Source organism: Nicotiana tabacum, chromosome 6 (assembly GCF_000715075.1).
Source record: "Nicotiana tabacum cultivar K326 chromosome 6, ASM71507v2, whole genome shotgun sequence".
NCBI classification, from domain to species: Eukaryota; Viridiplantae; Streptophyta; class Magnoliopsida; order Solanales; family Solanaceae; genus Nicotiana; species Nicotiana tabacum.
In genome coordinates this window covers 182,852,820-182,873,743 of record NC_134085.1, presented here as the reverse complement: position 1 = coordinate 182,873,743, position 20,924 = coordinate 182,852,820, and the positions used below count along the sequence as shown (strand labels likewise).

The 20,924-nt window shown below is 40.1% G+C and overlaps 1 protein-coding gene across 24 annotated transcripts; it reads right to left on the bottom strand.

Annotated features, from left to right (window-relative positions):
* Positions 1-94: 94 nt before the first annotated feature.
* On the bottom strand, positions 95-20,573 carry LOC107782814 (uncharacterized). Of its 24 annotated transcripts, none has more exons than XR_012711028.1 (6): positions 20,291-20,573; positions 18,833-18,928; positions 11,051-11,113; positions 3,844-3,912; positions 2,478-2,591; positions 95-638 (listed from the first exon to the last, which is right to left on the bottom strand). XR_012711028.1 is itself a non-coding variant. In XM_075256088.1 (4 exons), exons 2-4 carry the CDS (start codon positions 18,926-18,928, stop codon positions 429-431), a joined length of 420 nt encoding a protein of 139 aa, XP_075112189.1. In that variant the 5' UTR covers positions 20,291-20,573; the 3' UTR covers positions 95-428. The 24 variants fall into 24 exon arrangements, 3 of the variants coding, with proteins under 3 accessions (XP_075112189.1, XP_075112190.1, XP_075112191.1); XR_012711034.1 differs by lacking the exons at positions 3,844-3,912; positions 18,833-18,928 and adding exons at positions 9,767-9,842; positions 16,991-17,047; XR_012711019.1 differs by lacking the exon at positions 3,844-3,912.
* Positions 20,574-20,924: the final 351 nt, after the last annotated feature.

Here is a 20,924-nt window from a genome sequence, read left to right as displayed (position 1 = left end):
AAGCAGCACCACCTGCCAATTCAAATATACAACAACTAATGAAATAATTAATCCACCTTTTCAACCAATCAAATCCATAAAATGCAAACAACTATAGAAAACATAAATATTTATAACTAAAACATCCAAAAAGAGTTAAAACATTCAAGCACCATTCAATCTAGCCTTAAATATTACAATCATAGTTAAGTGTAAATATTACCAAGTCTAAACATCCAACCACAATAAAATAATTTTTCAAACATCACTACCACAACAAACTAAAACTCATTATCCCTGTCATCCTCGCCATTCGAAAGATCAAATGGACGTCCACTCATAAATATTTTCACTAGACTCTGCAATTTGTTAAAATTTGCGCGATCTTCTTTAAGTTCCTCCTTTAACTCTTCAACTTCTTTTCGTAATGCATCCACCTCTTCGTGATTCTACGAATAACTTGCTTCACCAGACAATAATGTCGTAGAATGACCTATGGAATGTTGTGATCCAAGACCGTAGATTCTACCTTTCTTTGCGCCACCAACCACTTGTGTCCATATTGAAGTTACATCATTGAGTGACACTTGGGCTGAGCTACCATCCTCAGAATCGAGTTGTCTTTGACGCCATTCCTCCAAACGGTTTTGATAGGCTTCCTGAAATTAAAATGTTAAGTATTAAATTATGTTATACAAACAGTGTGAAGCACCAATGTTATACTAACAGAAAGAAGAAGCAGACTAGGAAGAAATTAGTAGTTGTTTACTACTAATTGCAAGCAAGGTGATAACATTTCTGCACCATGGAAATGAAGAACAACAATTCATTTCTAATACTCTTTCTGCACGTTTTATGCTAGTGGTGGTAACTGCAGCTTCTGAGAATCAGCTTACGCGAATAATCAGATAATACACTAACCATACAGAAGGTTCAATTCTAAAAGTCAGTACGGTGGTAGCTGCAGCTTTAGAGAATTAGACTACAGAGACTTATCATCACCATAATCTGATATGTAACGAAATTTAATTACACATGCTTCCATTTTTGTCCCGAAATTTTGTTATGATAATTATTAGGGTATATTTTCTAAATCAACTTCAGATGAGGTTCCAAATTCTAAAATTAAACTATTAACCTAATAGAGAAGCAACTCTTTGCCAGCTATGTTGGCTGAGGATGAAAAAATGGTTGCGAAGACGGGATACTGCATTTTGTATCCCATGGAAAGAACATATGAAGACATTATTTATCTAAAAAAATAAATGATAGACTGTTACTCATTAACTATATCAAATATGTCATTTTTATTGTTTGACATCTTGGTTGCGGGAAACAATGTTTTTTACAATACAAGTGATGATTTTCTTCAATGGATTCCAAAGTCTAATCAAATCTTTTAGCTTTAAAGAACCCCATTCGATAATAATCTACCCAAGGAGATTGATGCAGACTAAGAAGCCAAAAAATTAACTCTATAAACAAGAGGAAAAACATAAAAAGAGACTCCCTCCGTCCTTATGTTTGAGTGAACTATATGGAGTCTCATAGATACATGTTTAAAATAATAGTTTGAATTCTGTAAAATTCAAAAAGTTGGTTGCCAGATGTCGCGTCAAAGTTGAACTAATAAATATTTCTAGCTTGTACTAACTTCAGTCATTACTCATTAGACGGAAAATAATTGCAATTTATGCAATTGGGACAACTTTTTAGGGTAGAATGAACTAAAAAGTAGACAGCCTAGGATGGGACTGAGGGGTAAGAAATACATTAGCATGACAACCCGTGTTATCAAAAGCGAAAAGCATAAAAAATCTCTAAGGTCTGTTGGGGCTTTAAGCTCAAAGTACAAATAAAGCGTGAACCTTCAATAATTAGACAGTAATTAAACATATATGTCATGTAATCAAATTATAAAAGAACTCAATACATACATGATCTCCAACAAAAAATGAACTTGAAGCATGATGTCTTATATAAAATAAGATTAAAGCATGACATATATAGGATTATACGCAATTCCCTAGAACAGATCGTAGAAGAAAAACATAGGAACATTTTCAACTCATAAGTATTAAATGTGATTTCTAATCTTTGCTTACTACGAATATACAATTTTATGAGTATTCATATGAACTAACAAAAAAAATTAACTTGGTTGATAAATCGATCTGATAACTCTAGATTTCTTTTCGGTAATACTTTCTTCCACCATTACCTATTTCTCTAGTACTATTTTGAGATCTCTATTTGACAAATTATTTATGTGTATGTCTATAATTCCTTATTTGCTCATGCAATGATATAGTTGCTATCTCACACAACTTTTAAGGAAATACTTAAGCAAATACCAACTGAAAGATATTAAATTCATTGATTACTAAAAGTTTAACTCGCAAGAGTTTCTTGTGCTAATCTTGTAAGAATCAGACTAAGTGTGATCCCAATGCAAAACCAAAAGAAGAAACTAGAGAATCTTGTTGTTAGGATCTTACATATGTCGTAGAAGCACGCGGCTCGACCCATTCTCTTGTACCATTCTTTTTCTTTTTCATATGTTTGTCCTCAAAAACCTCAGCATAAGTCATAAGTCTCCCTTTTTCCTTTTCCTGCAAAAAAAAAGTAAAGTTAGATAAAGTTCATAATCAACACCTTGGAAGTTCTCCTAAAAGCTTTTTATAAAGTTTACAGAAGCTATTCTGTAAAATTTAGAAATAAGAGCCATATTAGTGTAGTTAACATCTAAAGCTAAGCAAGTACAAAAGTTATTTTGTCTATGTTTCATTCACTGTAATCAAAAGTTAAGAGCATAAATACACGATTCAGTAAATTAAAATTTATTTTAAGAGTTTAACTTGGCCAGATAACCCATACAGAGAAATCCTTGGAACAAAACCTTTGGCCATGATGAGTGACTCATGTGCCCACAATCTCAAATGCTCATCTACTCAGTACTGGCTCGTACGGCCCAGGGAAGATCCATCCCAGAATATATACATCTCTGACAGCAGTCACTCAGTACTAAGGAAGGCTATCCCAGCCTATAGAGAAGATCCATCTCCAGATAATGACAATAACAACCTCACAACCACTCGGTACTGTATATGGCTCACAAAGCCCAGGGAAGATCCATCCTGGAATATATATTCATCACTCACAGCAGTCATCCAGTACCGAGGAAGGCCATTCCAGCCCTATGGAGAAGATCCATCTCCAGGTACAAGTACTTCGGACAAAATCCATATCCAGGGAAGATCCATTCCTCAATAATATCATCTGCGCTCACTGGGGTGTATAGACTCCGGAGGGGCTCCTTTTAGCCCAAGCGCTATAACAAGCCAACAAAGGCATAATCAATATCCTGCTGCAACGTGCAGGCTGATCCCATACTATCACTCAATATCAGGCTTTCGGCCTCACTCAGTCATCACTCTCCAGTCTCACACACACGAGCTCAAAAATGCCATGATACTAGCCCAAACCAATGATATGATATGCCAAATAACAATAATCGAGACTGAGGCATGATATAATATGCATGAACAGGGCTGAGTACGGAATATTAATGAAGCTAATGATATGACAGTGAGAAACGACCTCTCGAGTCTCAACAGTATCAATGTGAAGCCTTAACATGATAATTAGCATGATTTATAGCTCATCAACTTAGTCACATAATTACAATATAGATATCAGCAAGAAAGAGCCACTAAGCGGTGCCATGGAGTGATCCAGGCCATAATTATCACGGTGCACGCCCACACACCCGTCACATGGCATTTGCGTCACCTCAATAGTAATCATAGAACATATAGTTTGGGGTTTCGAACCCTCAGACCCAAATTTGGAAGTGTTACTTACCTTAAACCAAGCAAAAACTCTAACCCGCAATGCCCTTGCCTCTCGATTCGGCCTTCAAATGCTCTGAATCTAACCAAAATCAATATATTATCATCAATATACGCTAAAGGAATGAAACCCATACAAAAATTATCAAATTAGATCAAAATCCCGAATTTACTCAAACCCGGCCCCTAGGCCCACGTCTCGAAATCCAACAAAAATCACAACACTAGAAACTCCTTTCACTCCCGAGTCCATACATACAAAAATCATCAAAATTCGACCTTAAATGATCCCTCAAATCCTCAATCAAAATTCTCCAAAACTCAAGCCGTAATAATCCTTTAACTTCACCCCAAATTCCCCACTAATTTCATGATTAGGTAGTGGAAAAATCATCACAAACACAATAAATAAGACCCAAGTAGCTTACCTCACTGAAACCCATTGATTCCCTCTTGAAATCACTGCTTGGAGCTCCAAAATCGCACAAAATGATGAAGAAATGACTGAAAATCGCGAAGGGTCCTTTTTATACATTCTGCCCAGCACTTTCGCACCTGCGGCCCATTTCATGCACCTGCGGGACGCTTCTGCGGTCAAAATTACCGCATTTGTGGTGTCCACTCAAGTCGCAAGGACCGCATCCGCGCCCAGGCACCGCACCTGCGGTCCCGCAGATGCGTCCAAATAACTGCATTTGCGGTTCTTCTCCTGAAGGCCAAACTTGCCTCTTCGATCTCCTCATCGCTTCTGTGGCCTCGCACCTGCGGTCCCCAATCCGCAGGTGCGGAAATGACAGGAACAACAAAATTTGTCGCACAACTCAAGTTCCAAACTTCCCGCTAACCACTCAAAACCATCCCGAGGCCCTCGGGACCTCAACCAAACATACCAACAACTCACATATCACCATTCAAACTTATTCCAACTTTCGGAACACTCAAAACAATATCAAAACATCAAATTACCCTCGGATTCAAGCCTAAGGACTTAAAAATTCTCAAATTCCATCAACAACGCCGAAACCTATCAAATCACCTCCGAATGACCTAAGATTTTGCATACATGTTACATATGACATTACAGACCTACTACAATTTCCAAAATTTCATTCCGATCTCGATATCAAGATTTCCACTGCCGACCGGAAACTCCAAATTTTCAACTTCGCCAAATCAAGCCTAATTCTACCACGGACCTCCAAATTACATTTCGAACACGTTCATAAGTCTAAAATAACCTAATGGAGCTATCCAAATCCGAGATCGAATACTAAAAAGTCAAAACTTGGTCAAACCTTTCAAATATAAAGCTTCAAGCTGAGAATCATCCTTCCATATCTATTCCGATTAACCTGAAAACCAAGACCAACGACTCACATAAGTCATAATACATCATACAGGACTAGTCATGCCCAAGAGCTTGCGAGCTGCAAATGCTCAAAACGACCGGTCGGGTCATTACTTCATCCCCCACTTAAACATACGTTCGTCCTCGAACCCAGAGTTGTTCCAAAAGCCAACAAATCATTGTATAACCTTACCATGCATATACCCGGGGGTGATCCCACGTCACCCTATCCCATATAGGTCTGATAACACAACATGACTGAAATTTCGCAATCCAACCAAGCCCATGAACCTTAGAACCAAATTTTCATTTCCGAACTTATCTATGAGATCAAAATCTCTCATATAGACGTTGTATAAGTCTAAACAAGTTGTATCAAACCATATCTGTAACCCAAGATGTAATCACATGATATACCACATAACTCAACCACTCGTAGCGATAACTTCTGATCACAGCAGGTGCTCAAACAACCCAATACCGGTAATAAACCTCTAATCAACCAAAGCCACATTCCATCACTTTTGTATACTGCCCATGATGAAAGAAACATGCAGAAATCATAACCATTCTTCAAATCAACCCGTCATGGAGTTCCCTCTCCTCTGGCAAGGACCATAGTAAATTTTCTAAGCCAAATCTCGATATTATCCTTCCCACATGCTGAAATCGAATCCGATAGTATTCATTCAAGATCCCAATGACCTCATCTCATCCAATACGTCTACTCTAGTGACATGACACATCGATATAATCTCAAGCCACGACCCGTGCAACCCATGCACTAATAAGCAATAGTCCACATGTCCTCAAATCATGGAAAGTGACTCAAATGAGAAAGCTGTACCGCCAGCTTACCAGTACCACCACAACACGACGCTAAGAACTCATCACACACTGTAGAACTAGAACACGCGAATCTAACCCGAAGGACCATACCTCTACATAACTTCGCTGCAATGCGCGACCCTATCCAAACATTGGTCCGCATGAAGAAGCTCAATTCACCATGCCTAAAATCAACTACCACGCGCAATTTGATGTCTAGTACCAAAAGTGAATCACCATAACCATAGAGAAGTAAATAACACAATGACATACCATCCCGAGAGAACATATCCAATGCGCAATCAGTCACGCAACACCCAAATATTTGTCTCACTCAAATTCCTATATAAATCCCCAAATAGAATCCTTGTAGCACAAAAGAGTAATTTATGGATCATTGCTGAACACGAATAAGCTCGAACGACACCTCCCTAAACAATAGCAATTCGGAGTTAACAATCCGGCTCGATATAGAACACACATCCATATTGGCCTACTCATGAACCTCTTATCAGAGAGTCCCTAAAGCTTCTCCCTCAACTCTTTTAACTTCGCCGGTGCCATACGATACGGTGTCCGGCACCAAATCAATACTGAAATCAACAACCCTGTCCAACGGCATGCCTGACAGCAAAAAACACATTCGGAAAATCCCTCACCACCGGAATTGAATCAATGTAGGAGTCTTTGCACTGACATCCCTCACAAAGGCCAAATAAGAAAGACAACCCTTCCCAACCATCCGCTAGGTCTTCAAAAATGAAATTACCCTATTGAGAACATAATCCATCAAACCTCGCCACTCAATTCGTGGCATCCCTGGCATAGCCAACGTCGTCGTCTTAGCGCAACAGTCTAGAATAACACGACACGGAGACAACCACTCCATACGCGATATCATATCAAAATCCACCATACTAAGCAGCAAAGGATCCACTCGGGTCCCCAAACCCCTGATAGTCACCACACAAGGCCGATACATGCGGTCCACAACCACGACATAACATGTTTATAAGAACTCCCAGTCTACAAATCCATAAAGCACACAAATCACCATATCGATCCTAACTCCACTGCCCGTACATCTAACGCACCTCTAACACTCGATCATTCCACGAGTGATACTCCTAAAATTCTTCTGTGCCACCATGCAAACTCAAATATCAACAGTCGATCCAACAAGAGAGTGTCGCAATACCAAGGAAGTACCCTTAACTCAAATACATTGCCCTTTCTGAAATGTTTAACCTTATCAAGCCGCACCAATTCATAATATCATTTACCTAGTCATCTGAAATTGCCCCTGTTGCCTAAGAATTTATGACCTTCCTTTTATAACTGAACCGTGACCTTACACATGCAACTCCCAACCCTACACAACATACCGCATATACCATGTCATCCTATGACAAATATGAGAACTTTGTAATCCCTTCCGATCGACAAGCAACTATGTACCCAACTAGCTAAGAACTTTCCATTGATCCAATCTAGAAGAAAATTGATATACATCACATGCTCCTCAAGCTAGTAGGAAATATACATCTCTAACTGTGGTAGAAAACTATCATGAACTCTCCAAATCCCATTTGCACAAAACCAACCCGTCAGTACTGAATCCTTCTAGCTCATCCAAGATATGAAGGTCACCAAAAACCCGAAAGCATTGCCACGAGACATCTATAGAAACTCATTACCTCATAAGCACCCAAAGAACTAATCATATCCCCTACTATGTCAATCCGACCTACTACCAAGCTGCCTATTTATCCAAGTTCCTTCTGAATTACCTTCAAATTGATATTTTACCCTCGCCATACTACCGAAATCCTCAACACAAACTCATCATATGAGGCCCAAGCATAAAACACACCATCTATCGCCGAATACTCTCTTAAATATCCCCAAAAGCACCATATTCAAAATGCTTACCCTGAAGAGACTTCCTGTGAATCTAAAGCCATTAACTTCACCTTCCTAATACTGATATGTAGAATTCATAATGATGAAGAATTCCACAAGTCTTGACACCATCCAATGAAAACCTCGATTTCTAGCCAATTACACATCTTGAAGATCCCTAATATTTACATATAAATCTTGAATCCATTAGAACCATTCTCGAGAGTTATCCACTCTACTCAAACCTCAATTAGACTGATCAAATGAACCGAACGATATGTGCCTCATTAGTACAAGCAACACCTAAGGAAGTAACCCGTCCTTCTAAGTAGCCGAGTGATACCCTACTCCATACTCGTTACATCCCTTACGACAACAACTAATTCATTCAACGATTTCTCATATACCCATAAAGCATAACACACCATTATTCAAAATTTCCTTTACTCGAGTCATCCTCGATCTCAGCCTCTACAAGTCACATCTGATTCGCCAGCATATCTAAAACTGAAACTGATACGATATTTAGCCGCGCAATCAACTTATCAATAGCAAATTCCCCCACTTAGCTCAAAGCCATAGGTCAAAACATACAAAAACTCACAATGCCCATACTTTATTACTGCCATAATACCATAGTGAGATTTAACTAAATCCTTCATAAGCTCGTGAGACACAAACCATCTAGTTCTTCAAATCATCTGCAAATCTCGCATTCACCCTCATAACAGTCAAGCCCACTCTTTTAAGCGATCCAAATTCAGATTGCAACACATATATTTTACTGGTAAAAGAGGTCTTCCAACAAACAATATAAGGATCACACAACTTCAGAACATTCCGCAGGAGATAACCTACTTGCTTTGCCTCAAACTAATATCTCTTTATACCCTTCCACCGTCATAAACATCACGCTATCACTTAATCTTCCCGAGTCTGAACTCACATCACAATTGAAGTCTACTTCACTTCCCAACTAGACAACATGAAAAGGTCCTTCAACACACCCACAACTCGGGGCTATGCATCAAATCACGATGGAAAACAAGAACCAAATAGTTCTTTCTACCCTCGAGCGGACCCTTCTCGTCACATTCAAATCATATGAACACATCTCATAGTCACATCATACTCACCACGTAGCTACCAGTCACCACTACCACTAATAGGGACATTATCGGACATATAAATCCAAAAGCACGTGCTCACACAACCAACACCTCAGTGCTCAAGCTACAAGCAAAGCTCGGCCTCAAGTCCTCCAGAATGGCCCAACATCAACACACAAAAATCACATCTCGCCCCTTGATCAAGGAATCACAAGTTGTCGATGCACAGCTGGTACCGAGCGCTCATGCGCGCATACGAACGCATGGAAGGAATTTCAAGAGTTCCATTTCAAGGTAAATCAATATCGCACGATAAGAATTCAAGAATGTGGGATTTCCTAAAGGTTCTGTAGCTTCTTGAAGATAAGTACAGACGTCTCCATACCGATCTGCGAGACTCTACTAACCCTGCTCATGACTCGTGAGAACTGTGTAACCTAGGCTCTGATCCCAACTTGTCACGACCCAAAACTTGACCTATCGTGATGGCACCGATTGTGAAACTATGTCAGCCTCAACTCAACAACCAACCGATAATAATAAGTCTGAAAACATTTACGGAAGCTTTTAATAGTTAAAGAACTATTTGAAACATAAGAAATCCCAAGAATAGATACAATGCAGCCCAAAACCGGGATGTCATTGAGTGCATGAGCGTCTAAGAAAAATACATAGTCTATTATAATATCTAAGGGAGCAACTAAAATACAACTAGTGGAACAAGATAGAGAGCCAAGGACTGTGAACACCGTGCAGATACTTCAATAATCTCCTAAGTCAGAAGCATCGCTCAACCACTGCCACTAGATCCAAAAGTGCCTGAATCTGCACACAAGGTGCAAGGGGTAACATGAGTACACCAACTTAGTAAGTAACAAGTCCAACCTATGGACTGATAGGTAGTGACGAACTCAGCCTCATCAAAGATAACAGAAATAATGTATAGAAATGTAGGCATGCTTCTAGTTAAATAAACAGCTCGAACAGTAAAACATGGCAAGTATGAACAAGGTAAAGAAGTGTAACTCTACAACATCTACATGCCAATGCACATGCTGTATGAAATTCACCATGCTGAGTGCCTCATGTGCCCACAATCTCAAATGCTCATCCACTCAGTACTGTATATGGCTCGTACGGCCCAGGGAAGATCCATCCTGAAATATATACATCTCTGACAGCAGTCACTCAGTACTGAGGAAGGCCATCCCAGCCTATGGAAAAGATCCATCTCTAGATAATGACAATAACAACCTCACAACCACTCAGTACTATATATGGCTCACAAGGCCTAGGGAAGATCCATCCTGGAATATATACACATCACTCACAACAGTCATCCAGTACCAAGGAAGGCCATTCCAGCCCTATAGAGAAGATCCATCTCCAGGTATAAGTACTTCAGACAAGATCCATGTCCAGGGAAGATCCATCCCTCAATAATACCATCTGCGCTCACTGGGGTGTATAGACTCCGGAGGGGCTCCTTTCAACCCAAGCGCTATAACAAGCTAACGAAGGCATAATCAATATCCCGCTGCGGTGTGCAACCCGATCATATACTATCACTCAATTTCAGGCTTTCGGCCTCACTCAGTCATCACTCTCCAGTCTCACACACACAGGCTCAAAAATGCCATGATACTAGCCCAAAATAATGATATGATATGCCAAATAACAATAATCGAGACTAAGACATGATATAATATGCATGAACAGGACTGAGTATGGAATATCAATGAAGCTAATGATATGACAGCAAGAAATGACCTCTCGGGTCTCAACAGTATCGGCGTGATGCCTTAACATGATAATTAGCATGATTTACAGCTCATTAACTTAGTCATATAATTACAACATAGATATCGGTAAGAAAGAGCCACTAAGCGGTGCCATGGAGTGATCCAGGCTGCAACTCTCACGGTGCATGCCCATACGCCCGTCATTTGGCATTTACGTCGCCTCAATAGTAATCATAGAACACATAGTTCGGGGTTTCAAACCATCAGAATCAAGTTTGGAAGTGTACTTACCTCAAACCAAGCCAAAACTCTAACCCGCGATGCCCTTGCCTCTCAATTCGGCCTTCAAATGCTCTGAATTTAACCAAAATCAGTATATTATCATTAATATACGCTAAAGGAATGAAAACCATACGAAAATTATCAAATTAGATCAAAATCCCAAATTTGCTCAAACCTGCCCCCCGGGCCCATGTCTCGGTATTCAACAAAAATCACAACAATAGAAACTCCTTTCACTCCCGAGTCCGTACATACCAAAATCATCAAAATCCGACCTCAAATGGTCCCTCAAATCCTTAGTCAAAACTCTCCAAAACTTAAGCCTTAATCCTTTAACTTCACGCCAAACTTCCCACTAATTTCATGATTAGGTAGTGGAAAAATCATCACAAACACAATAAATAAGACCCAAGTAGCTTACCTCATTAAAACCCCTTGATTCCCTCTTGAAATCACTGCTTGGAGCTCCAAAATCACAAAAAATGATGAAGAAATGACTAAAAATCGCGAAGGGGCCTTTTTATACATTCTGCCCAGCACTTTCGCACTTGAGGCCCATTTCACGCACCTGTGGGTCTCTTTTGCAGTCAAGATTATCGCATCTGCAGTTTCCACTTAAGTCACAAGGACTGCATCTGTGCCCAAGCACTGCATCTGCGGTCCCGCAGATGCGTCCAAATAACCACATCTGCGGTTCTTCTCTTGAAGGCCAAACTCGCATTTGTGATCTCCTCATCGCTTCTGCAACCTCACACACCCCTTCCTTCCTCTAATAAGAGAGAGCGAAAGATGCTAGGCACACTCTTATTTAAACCTTTCCAATCTCTCTTAGCTCCCGACCCAATGGAAATTCGAGTTCTTATTCACTGGAAATGCTTCCTTTACTTCCGATGGCTAGATCATTTGCTTCACTGCGAAAGAACCCCTTTCTACGCTATGTTCCCAATAAAAATCCGTCATCCTTCTGTCGCCTGTTAGCCCATTTGTCGTGTACCTATTATGGAAAGCGTTTGGACTCTGTCTCTTTTGCTTTCCTTGTCTTTTTTCTTTGATGAATTGTTGTTAGAAACGGTAGACTGTTCCCAGAGCTTGAGGATCTGGAGATAGACCTCTATGCTCGAATCCGTCTCTTAGAAGCACTACATGTCGACCAATTACCTCCTCAACTTAACGAGCTAATCTGCTTGCTTGTGTAGGCGAGGACCGCTCGGCTAGGGTGCGCCAGAGTATCTGAAAGCCACTTGACTCTAAGGAGAGGAGCATGGCTGACACGTTGACTGTCTTCGATACTAGAAAAAAAACCAAACGGTCTAACCTAACCCCCAGTGTTCTATATGACCGACATAAGACTCGACTTGTTAGATATTTCGGAGGTTCAGTGAGCACCATAGTTGGGCTAGTCACTGGCTAGAGGGCGACCGACCTACCGGACCGGAGGCAGCCGAGAATGTTATGTAAAAATGTCGAAAATCGATTTTACAGTATAGACACTTATGACCTCCCCCTCTATGCCTTGCGGTAATAATTCCTCTGTAATTACGACCTTTACTACAATGATGTTGTCCATAGATCAAATTATTTCGTGGATTGGTTTTCACTTGACTGTCTACGGTTCCATTGTGTGTGCTCGGGGTAGCGAATCAAGCAACTCTTATAGATAGATGGTATAGGAAGGAAGAACCACTGATATCATTTGCAGCTGCTTCTTTCCGATCGATATACAAGTAGTTGGGCGCGAAGCTTTCTTCGTGAAAAAGCTCGTCCTTGTCAATATAGGACCAATTTCCAAAAAATAAATCCTAATTGTGTCGAACTTTCCATTTTTGGAATAGTTACGGAATCTCCATGAATAGGATCAAACCTTATTCCATGGTATTTACATAAGGTTCCTCTTTAAGAAAGTCCCCGAGAGGGCTTAGTTGATCCATGATTTATGTTTCATCTTTCCTTTCCTTTTCGTTTGTTTCGAGAAGGGATGGACAACGAAGTGTATCGATCCTCCCCGACCTCTTCTCTTTTTAGTGGGTAAGGAGCTCTATAGTCCGGTGCACTTCTTCATAGAATTCCCAGTATCTCTCGGCGTGGGGGGAATCTTTGGCTCTATCAAACATACAGGGAATTGGAGGTAGCATTCTACCGATGTCAAGTCATGCACTGGTTTCTTCAGCCCTTTTTCACTTTCTTCTATTTCATAGCCTCTTCCGTATTCTCAATCGGAATAGCCAGGCCAATAATATTTTTCTTTTATTAGGAACCGAATCCGAAAGAGACGCAGCAACAAGAGGTCCTGAATCAAATAGAGCAAGCAAGTCCGTATTCTATTCGGCTTTTGTATCTGTTGAAAATTCCAATAAATTCCAGTTCAATTTAAGTAGAAAATTCTCTTTCTTCCTCCATTCATACGTATTTCATACATTCCAGATATGGAGTTGGGTAAAATTTCTTGGAGGTAAGGTATCGGGAAGGATTTGGAATGGAATAATATCGATTCATACAGAAGAAAAGGTTCTCTATTGATTCAAACATTGTACCTAACCTATGGGATAGGGATCGAGGAAGGGGAAAAATCGAAGATTTCACATGGTACTTTTATCAATCTGATTTATTTCGTACCTTTCGTTCAATGAGACCCAAACTCCTTAAGTATTGTCCCCTCTCCTATGAAAGAAAAAAGCCGCCCCGCCACAGCAGACGGGTTGCTTCCTCTGTCGTCGCCGGGGAGCTCTTGGCGAGGAGACCTTAGGATAAGTTGCTAAAACAAACGGGATGGGAGGATCGACCCGTTCAGATAATTCCGAAGAAAGACTGTTGGCAGCAGGTAGAGAGATTTTTTTTTCCTCTTCAAAACACAAGGAAATGCGGGCAGGGTAGAGCTCGGCAGAGGGTTCGAGAATAGGGTAGGGTCCTGTCCTTAAGATTCAGATAAGAAAAGAGTTCCAAACCTTTATGCATGCACCTCCGTACAAGTGCTGCATACAAGTTCCGGCCAGGATGATTGAGAAAGATTCAACCAATTTGAACCGCTCACATCACAATAGTAGTAGCGTAAAGGCCGTAAGTCGGGGGGCGGCCATAACATAAGGCTATTACTTTCACACCTCTCTATCTATAGATAGAGAGAGATCCGCTGCGTGAGCAACCCGACTGTGCCTTACATGTGCTCTACAGGCCGCACGTAATCTTTCTTCCCAACGAGCCCTTTTTTTTATTTGGAAGACGGGCATTGCGTTCGGTTCGAAAGGCATGGTTTTCAGTATGTCTCCAGATAGGGCCCCACTAGTCCTCACACCGAACAACACTCGACTTGATCCTTCGGTCAAGACGGGCATTTTCCCTTCGCTCCTTTCGACCTGATCTTCCACGAAAACCAATACAAAGAAGGTGGAAGTGGGGAGGAGAGGAAAATAGATTCATTCAAAGATGATCCCTTGCTTATACCAACTATAAAGAGTTGTGAAATCATTTTATTAGGATGGGTCAAAGACTGATTCGGTCTTTTCCTCAAAGACGGATACGATTGAATTAGCTTTGGACTATGAGAGAGCTAGACAGCGGGGATGAAAGGTTTGCGAGGACTTGGAATAAGAGCTCTGGGACTTCATGGCTTTGAGGGAGGTTTAGCCTAGCCCTAAGCCTTTTCGGAATAGAATGCTTCTTTGACAGAGCTTCAAGCAAGAAACTTGCCTTTCGACGACTAGACTGAGACGACTATTCCTTTTTCGGCTATGAATTCCTCCAATGTTGAGAGCCCCGATTCAGCAAACCATGGGTAAGGGAAGGAAAGGGATCAGATTAGGCAGTTCCAAGAGAAGAAATCAACCGATCGACCAGTCAAGACCGATGCTATCCCCTTCCCCTACTACACTTCCTTACTCAACAATCAAAGAATCATTTTCGATTCCCCGATCCACTCTCGTGCTAACATGGAGCCAACTTCATGGGGCCTCAACGATCACGGTGGAAATGTCCAAAGCGTGACGGACCGGGTCAAATTGAGGATCTTGCTGTGGAGATAGGTTTCCGGTTCGTGAACCGAATGTCTCACCTGGCGACTCCATACTTGAGTCCCGGAACCATAGCCATTCAACGGGATTCGAAATGCCAAGGTGAAGGGGAATAGAAAATGTTAGTCAAGGAGTGAAAGCCACTTGACTGTAAGGAGAGGAGCTCACTATCAGGACGGACGGGTCCTTTCTTTTCCAATCGCCCCGCGAAGACAGATGTTCGGAAAGGTTCTCGAGATTCTCAATCGCTCTTTTTAGTGGGGAGGAATAGTGCGGGAAGGGAGCAAGACCAAGCCCCGCTCCCTTCTTAGTCAATGGGGCACAGCAGGTTCGGCATCTACTACAAAAGAGATAATCCACTTCAGACGGGGGCCCAGTTGTTGTCCTAAGGGGGGCATCATCAATTCTTGATGCTTGAAAGCAGTTGTTCCAGACAGTTTTCTTTGAAAGCTGGGTTAGAGGGCGAAAGCCTGGTTTCCAAGTTAGTCTTCAAGCTAGAAAGTCTGCATTTCCTCTTAGTGTGAGAAAGCCAGGTCGAGATCTAGTTCTATTTATCAATCAAAGAGTTAGAAAGCTAGCTTTAAGCAGGCCAGTTTAAGTTTGACTTTGTCGCTGGGATTCTGGGGACCGGCTTCGCGAGACCATTTCGGCCTATTCATGGCTAAGCTCTATCTCAAGTTGAACGAACTTGACCTGCTCCTTTAGTTTAGGGCTATAGAGTTTACTTGCTTCTCACTAACGGCAGAATCATGAGCTTCATCACTCGACTCTAAACCAAATTAAAAACACTCGGCTATAGGATGACAATCCTTAAGACTGTCCCCTCTTCTCTTCCGGGAAAATTCGCTTCCTTTTTTCGGGGACTTTTCTGCATTTTCCCAAAAGAACATTCATTCATTTCTTTCTTCCCCGTCGACCATGACGACTGAAACGACGCGAAAACACTGGGCGAGATCTATCAGCAGCGAATTCCCTATACAAATAGAGGCACCTATCAAAAAGAGAGATTGGAAATGTTTAAATAAGAGTGTGCCTAGCGTCTTTCGCTCTCTCTTATTAGAAGAAGGAAGGGGCGCGACCCCACTCAGCAAACGAATACACCACAAGATTGAACTACACTCATGCCTCTCCCGCATCAAGTTGACCGCCCCCCTACATAGTGATTCTATCAGTTACGATAGCAAGCCCCTCCCCGGACGGAGAGCCTCCAGGACAAGGAGGCGGCGATCCCGCCACAGCAGACGGGTTGCTTCCTCTGTCGTCGCCGGGGAGCTCTTGGCGAGGAGACCTTAGGATAAGTTGCTAAAACAAACGCATTAATTGGTTGTGTATTAGCAGATGATATATACATGGGTCCGCGATGTATTGCCACTAGAAATCAAGACATTGGCATTGGACTTGGTGCGGTCCCCAATCCGCTGGTGCGGAAATGACAGGAACAGCAAAATCTGCAACACAACTCAAGTTCCAAACTTCCTGTCAACCACTCAAAACTATCCTGAGGCCCTCGAGACCTCAACCAAACATACCAAAAAGTCACATATCACCATTCAAACTTATTCCAACTTCGGAACACTCAAAACAATATCAAAACATCAAATTATCCTAGGATTCAAGCCTAAGGACTTAGAAATTCTAAAATTCCACCAACATCGAAACCTATAAAATCACCTCCGAATGACCTGAGATTTTACACAAACGTTACATATGACATTACGGACCTACTCCAATTTCCGAAATTCTATTCCGACCGCGATATCAAGATTTCCACTGCTGACCGGAAACTCCAAATTTTCAACTTCGCCAAATCAAGCCTAATTCTACCATGGACTTCCAAATTATATTCCGAACATGCTCCTAAGTCCAAAATTACCTAACGGGCCTATCCTAATCATAAAAATTCAAATCCGAGATCGAATACTAAATAGTCAAAACTTGGTCAAACCTTTCAAATTTAAAGCTTCAAGCTGAGAATCATCCTTCCACATCTATTCCGATTAATCTGAAAACCAAGACCGACGACTCATGTAAGTCATAATACATCAAATGGGACTAGTCATGCCCAAGAGCTGGCGAGTAAAGTGCTAATGCTTAAAACGACCAGTCGGGTCGTTACAATTCCTTTAAGTCCATCCTAGCCTTCATGTTATCTTTTGTCTTGTTATTGACATCCATTACAGTATTAAATATATTTCCAAAAATATTTTTCTCGATATGTATGACATCCAGATTATGCCAAAGTAGGTTATGCTTCCAATAAGGTAACTTCCAAAATATGCTCTGTTTAGTCCAATTATGGGTAACACCATAACCAGGTATCTTATTAGACATTGGAGACTTTGTTACCTTAGGTAGAGACGTAACTTTGTTCTAAATTTCTTCCGGTGACAATGGTGACGGTGGCTCCTCAAAATCAGTTTGGTTCTTCATGAATGCACTAGTATTTTTCCTAAACTCGTGATCCATAGGTAGGAATCGATGGTGGCAATCAAACCATGTGTTCTTTCCTCCATGTTTCAACGTGAATGCTTTTGTGTTTTCCATACAAGTTGGGCAAGCTAACTTTCCCGCAGTCAACCACCCGGATAATATTCCATATGCAGGAAAATCATTTATAGTCCACATCAAAGTAGCACACAATCTAAAATTTTGTTTAGTTGATATATCATATGTTTCCACACCTTCATGCCACAATAACTTTAACTCACCAATTAAAGGTTGCATGTATACATCAATCAAACTTTTCGGATTGCGTGGACCTAGAACAATACAGGTTAGGAACAAATATGGACTTGTCATACACAACTCAAGAGGAAGATTATACGGCATAACAAACACCGGCCAACATGAATATGGTGCAGCCGAGACAGAAAATGGAGTGAATCCATCTGCACATAAACCCAACCTAATATTTCTTGATTCATTAGCAAAATCCGGAAACACCCTATCAAAATGCTTCCATGCTTCTTCATCTGACGGATGACATAAAATATCGGATGGACGTCTATTTTTATAGTGTCATCTCATATGAGGAGCGGAGCTCATTGATGCATACAACCTCTTTAACCTAGGTATAAGGGGTAAGTAATGCATTGCCTTTACTGGAACCTTATTCTTCTTTTTGGAATTTGTGACTTCCTTGTAACGAGGTTGGTTACAAAATTTACAATTTTCTAAGTTGCATCATCCTTATAGAATAACATACAACCTTTCTCATAACAGTCAATTCTCTCTGATGAAACTCCTAACTTAGAAACCAGTTTCTTTGTTGTGTAGAAATTTTTAGGTAGGTCAATTTTATTCGGATTAAGTTCATTCATAAGGCCAATGATAGAGTCCATGCCCGCTTGAGAAATACTCGAATCGGATTTAATAATTAATAATCTAACCGCAACAGACAACTTAGAATGCATTGAGCCTTCATACAATGGACGACTAGCTTTATGTAATTGCTCATAGAAGCGCTTAGCATCATCATTTGGTTCAGACTGATCCCCCGGGTGCATCACAAAAGCATCCCTATCTATTTCATTGAATCAAGAATTTTCAACATTATTCTCTGTTAAAGGACTACCCTCACTACCAAAGAAATTTTGAAAATCGTCATCACCAACACTAGCAACATCCTCTCCGTGAATAGTCCACATGTGATAATTTTTCATAAACCCTTTTTTATAAAGATGAATTTTAACAACATCGGGTTGCAATAACTTTCCACACTTGCATTTCACACAAGGGCACCTAATCACCCCTTCATTGAGAAATTCATGAAGTTTTTTCGCTTTACCCATAAATTTAGTAACCCTTCTATAAATTCCTCCCTCAACCCACTACGATGAGGATAAGTCCGACTATACATCCATCTACGATGTGCAAGCTCCATCTACAAGAAATAAATCCAAAATTTTTAAAATAATATATATTACTTAGTACTATGCCAAACAATTTACTATTTAAAATAATTGATTCTTTCAACGGCAAAAATATATTTTGTACAACTCAATTACCCTTCATTTTCCATTTCACTTGGAGCAAATCAACAATGTATGGTAAATGATGCAAGTCAAAAGTACAGTCTCTACACCAATAGGTTCAGCAAAGATATACACATCTAACAGAAGAGGATTTCGTGAATATGGGGTGTCTTGTTATTTAACACTGTCCATGGAGTTTTCTATTTTTATCCTTCTTTTTTCCAATTTTTCCTAGTCTTGTTGGTCATTTTTTATTGCATTCTCAATTTCTCATAGTCCTTTTGAAATCTGGAAGCTTAATACTTAATACATTTCTTTCTTTTCTTCTAGGAAAGAGCCGTCCATGATAGCAATTACAAGCTTTTTCAATTGCATTCAAGTAGTTAATAGGCCCTCAAGATGGGAATATAATAGACTCGAGCATTGACAAAGACCATGACTCATCCCAAAACAAGCCAACACAGATTAATCATCTTCCTAAGTTTCACAATTTCACATGCATGATTAATCATTTCTTTTTATATGTTTTATAACACATCAAACATTAATCAACAGCCTTTAACTCTAAGTTGAAAGCACACAACACATAAAGATGATGAATAATTTTTTTAGTAAAAGAAATTATAATTAGTAAATTGTTTTCGATTGTGAGCTCTTTACTGCTAAAACAATCTAAACATAGATTGTGAGCTACTGAACCATCAAAGCTCTGGAAAGGTGTATAGTATATATAATTTGTTTATGTAACTCCTTCATTTCCATTTTAGCAACACTATCATTCATGAGTAATGCAACAAGATAATTAAGGAGGTGCTTATGCTATCACACCAGAAGCTTGAGGACATATTTAGAAGTTATGGCAAGCACAGTTTAAGCAGTTTGGCATTTTCTCACTAAATTCAAATAACAAAAATCATCAAATCCAACACCTCTCATCAAGCAAGAACCCAAGCTAAAAGTAGGATAGTTCAATAACTAAAGTATAGAGAAAGTTCCAGAAAGCTACCACTAAAGTTTTTCCAATATTGATCAACCCTATTAGCACACATCAACCAAAGATCTTTTTTATTGGGTAACTTTCTAAGTGAATGAGAGAGTTCGACTAGCTTAGAAGGTTTTTCAAAAATGGGAACTTACATTACAGTGAGACCTAATTCTTAAACTCATTAGCCGAAGAAATTTGTTCTATAAGATGTCTTTTTCATCTTAGGATAATGCAAAATCCACAAAAAATCTAGGTCATAAAAAGAAAGACATAGAAAGAAACTAACCGAAAAGAGGAGTGGAAGAGAAATTGGAGCAGATTTAATCTTTAAGAATCGAAGAATAGGCTTGAAATTTCTATCGTTAGCTGAAAATTGACATTCCGCCGTTTGCAGCCGTCAACCACAGGCGGAGTTGAAGAGAAATCGAAGAATAATGGCGGAATGGAAGAGAAATCGCAGAAATCGTTGAAGATTGGGGAGATATCGATAGAGAGATAGAGATAGAGAAAATTGGAAAAATATGGCCGAAATTGGGGAAATAGGGTTTGCTGAAATATTATATTTAACTTTGTGACTACCCTGGTCACAAACCCACTAAATATTATATTTATCTTTGTGACTACCGCGGTCACAAAACAAATAAAATATTCTTTGACCATTTTAATTTTTATTTTGTGACTGGAATAGTCGCTTAGTTGGTCAACTATTATTATTGACATTTTATCTTCCGACCGACTTGGTCGCAAAAGTGAAGGCGGGAGATTTGGCGCGCTATTTGTCCACTATTTTTGTCAGAATACTTGTTAAATTTCTTCTTTTTATAAAAGTAATAAAAATGCAATCTTTTTCCCACTACTGAGGTTGCAAAAGTAGTCACACTAGCGACTACTTCAATATTAGTCAGAAAATTTTATCGCAA

Coding starts and splice junctions, on each gene's coding strand:
- LOC107782814 (XM_075256088.1), bottom strand. CDS start 18,928: ATGGAGCTTGCACATCGTAGATGGATGTATAGTCGGACTTATCCTCAT. Junction 2,592..18,832: donor AAGGGTTACTAAATTTATGG/GTAAAGCGAAAA, acceptor TTTTTTTTGCAG/GAAAAGGAAAAAGGGAGACT. Junction 639..2,477: donor CGCGTGCTTCTACGACATAT/GTAAGATCCTAA, acceptor TTTTAATTTCAG/GAAGCCTATCAAAACCGTTT.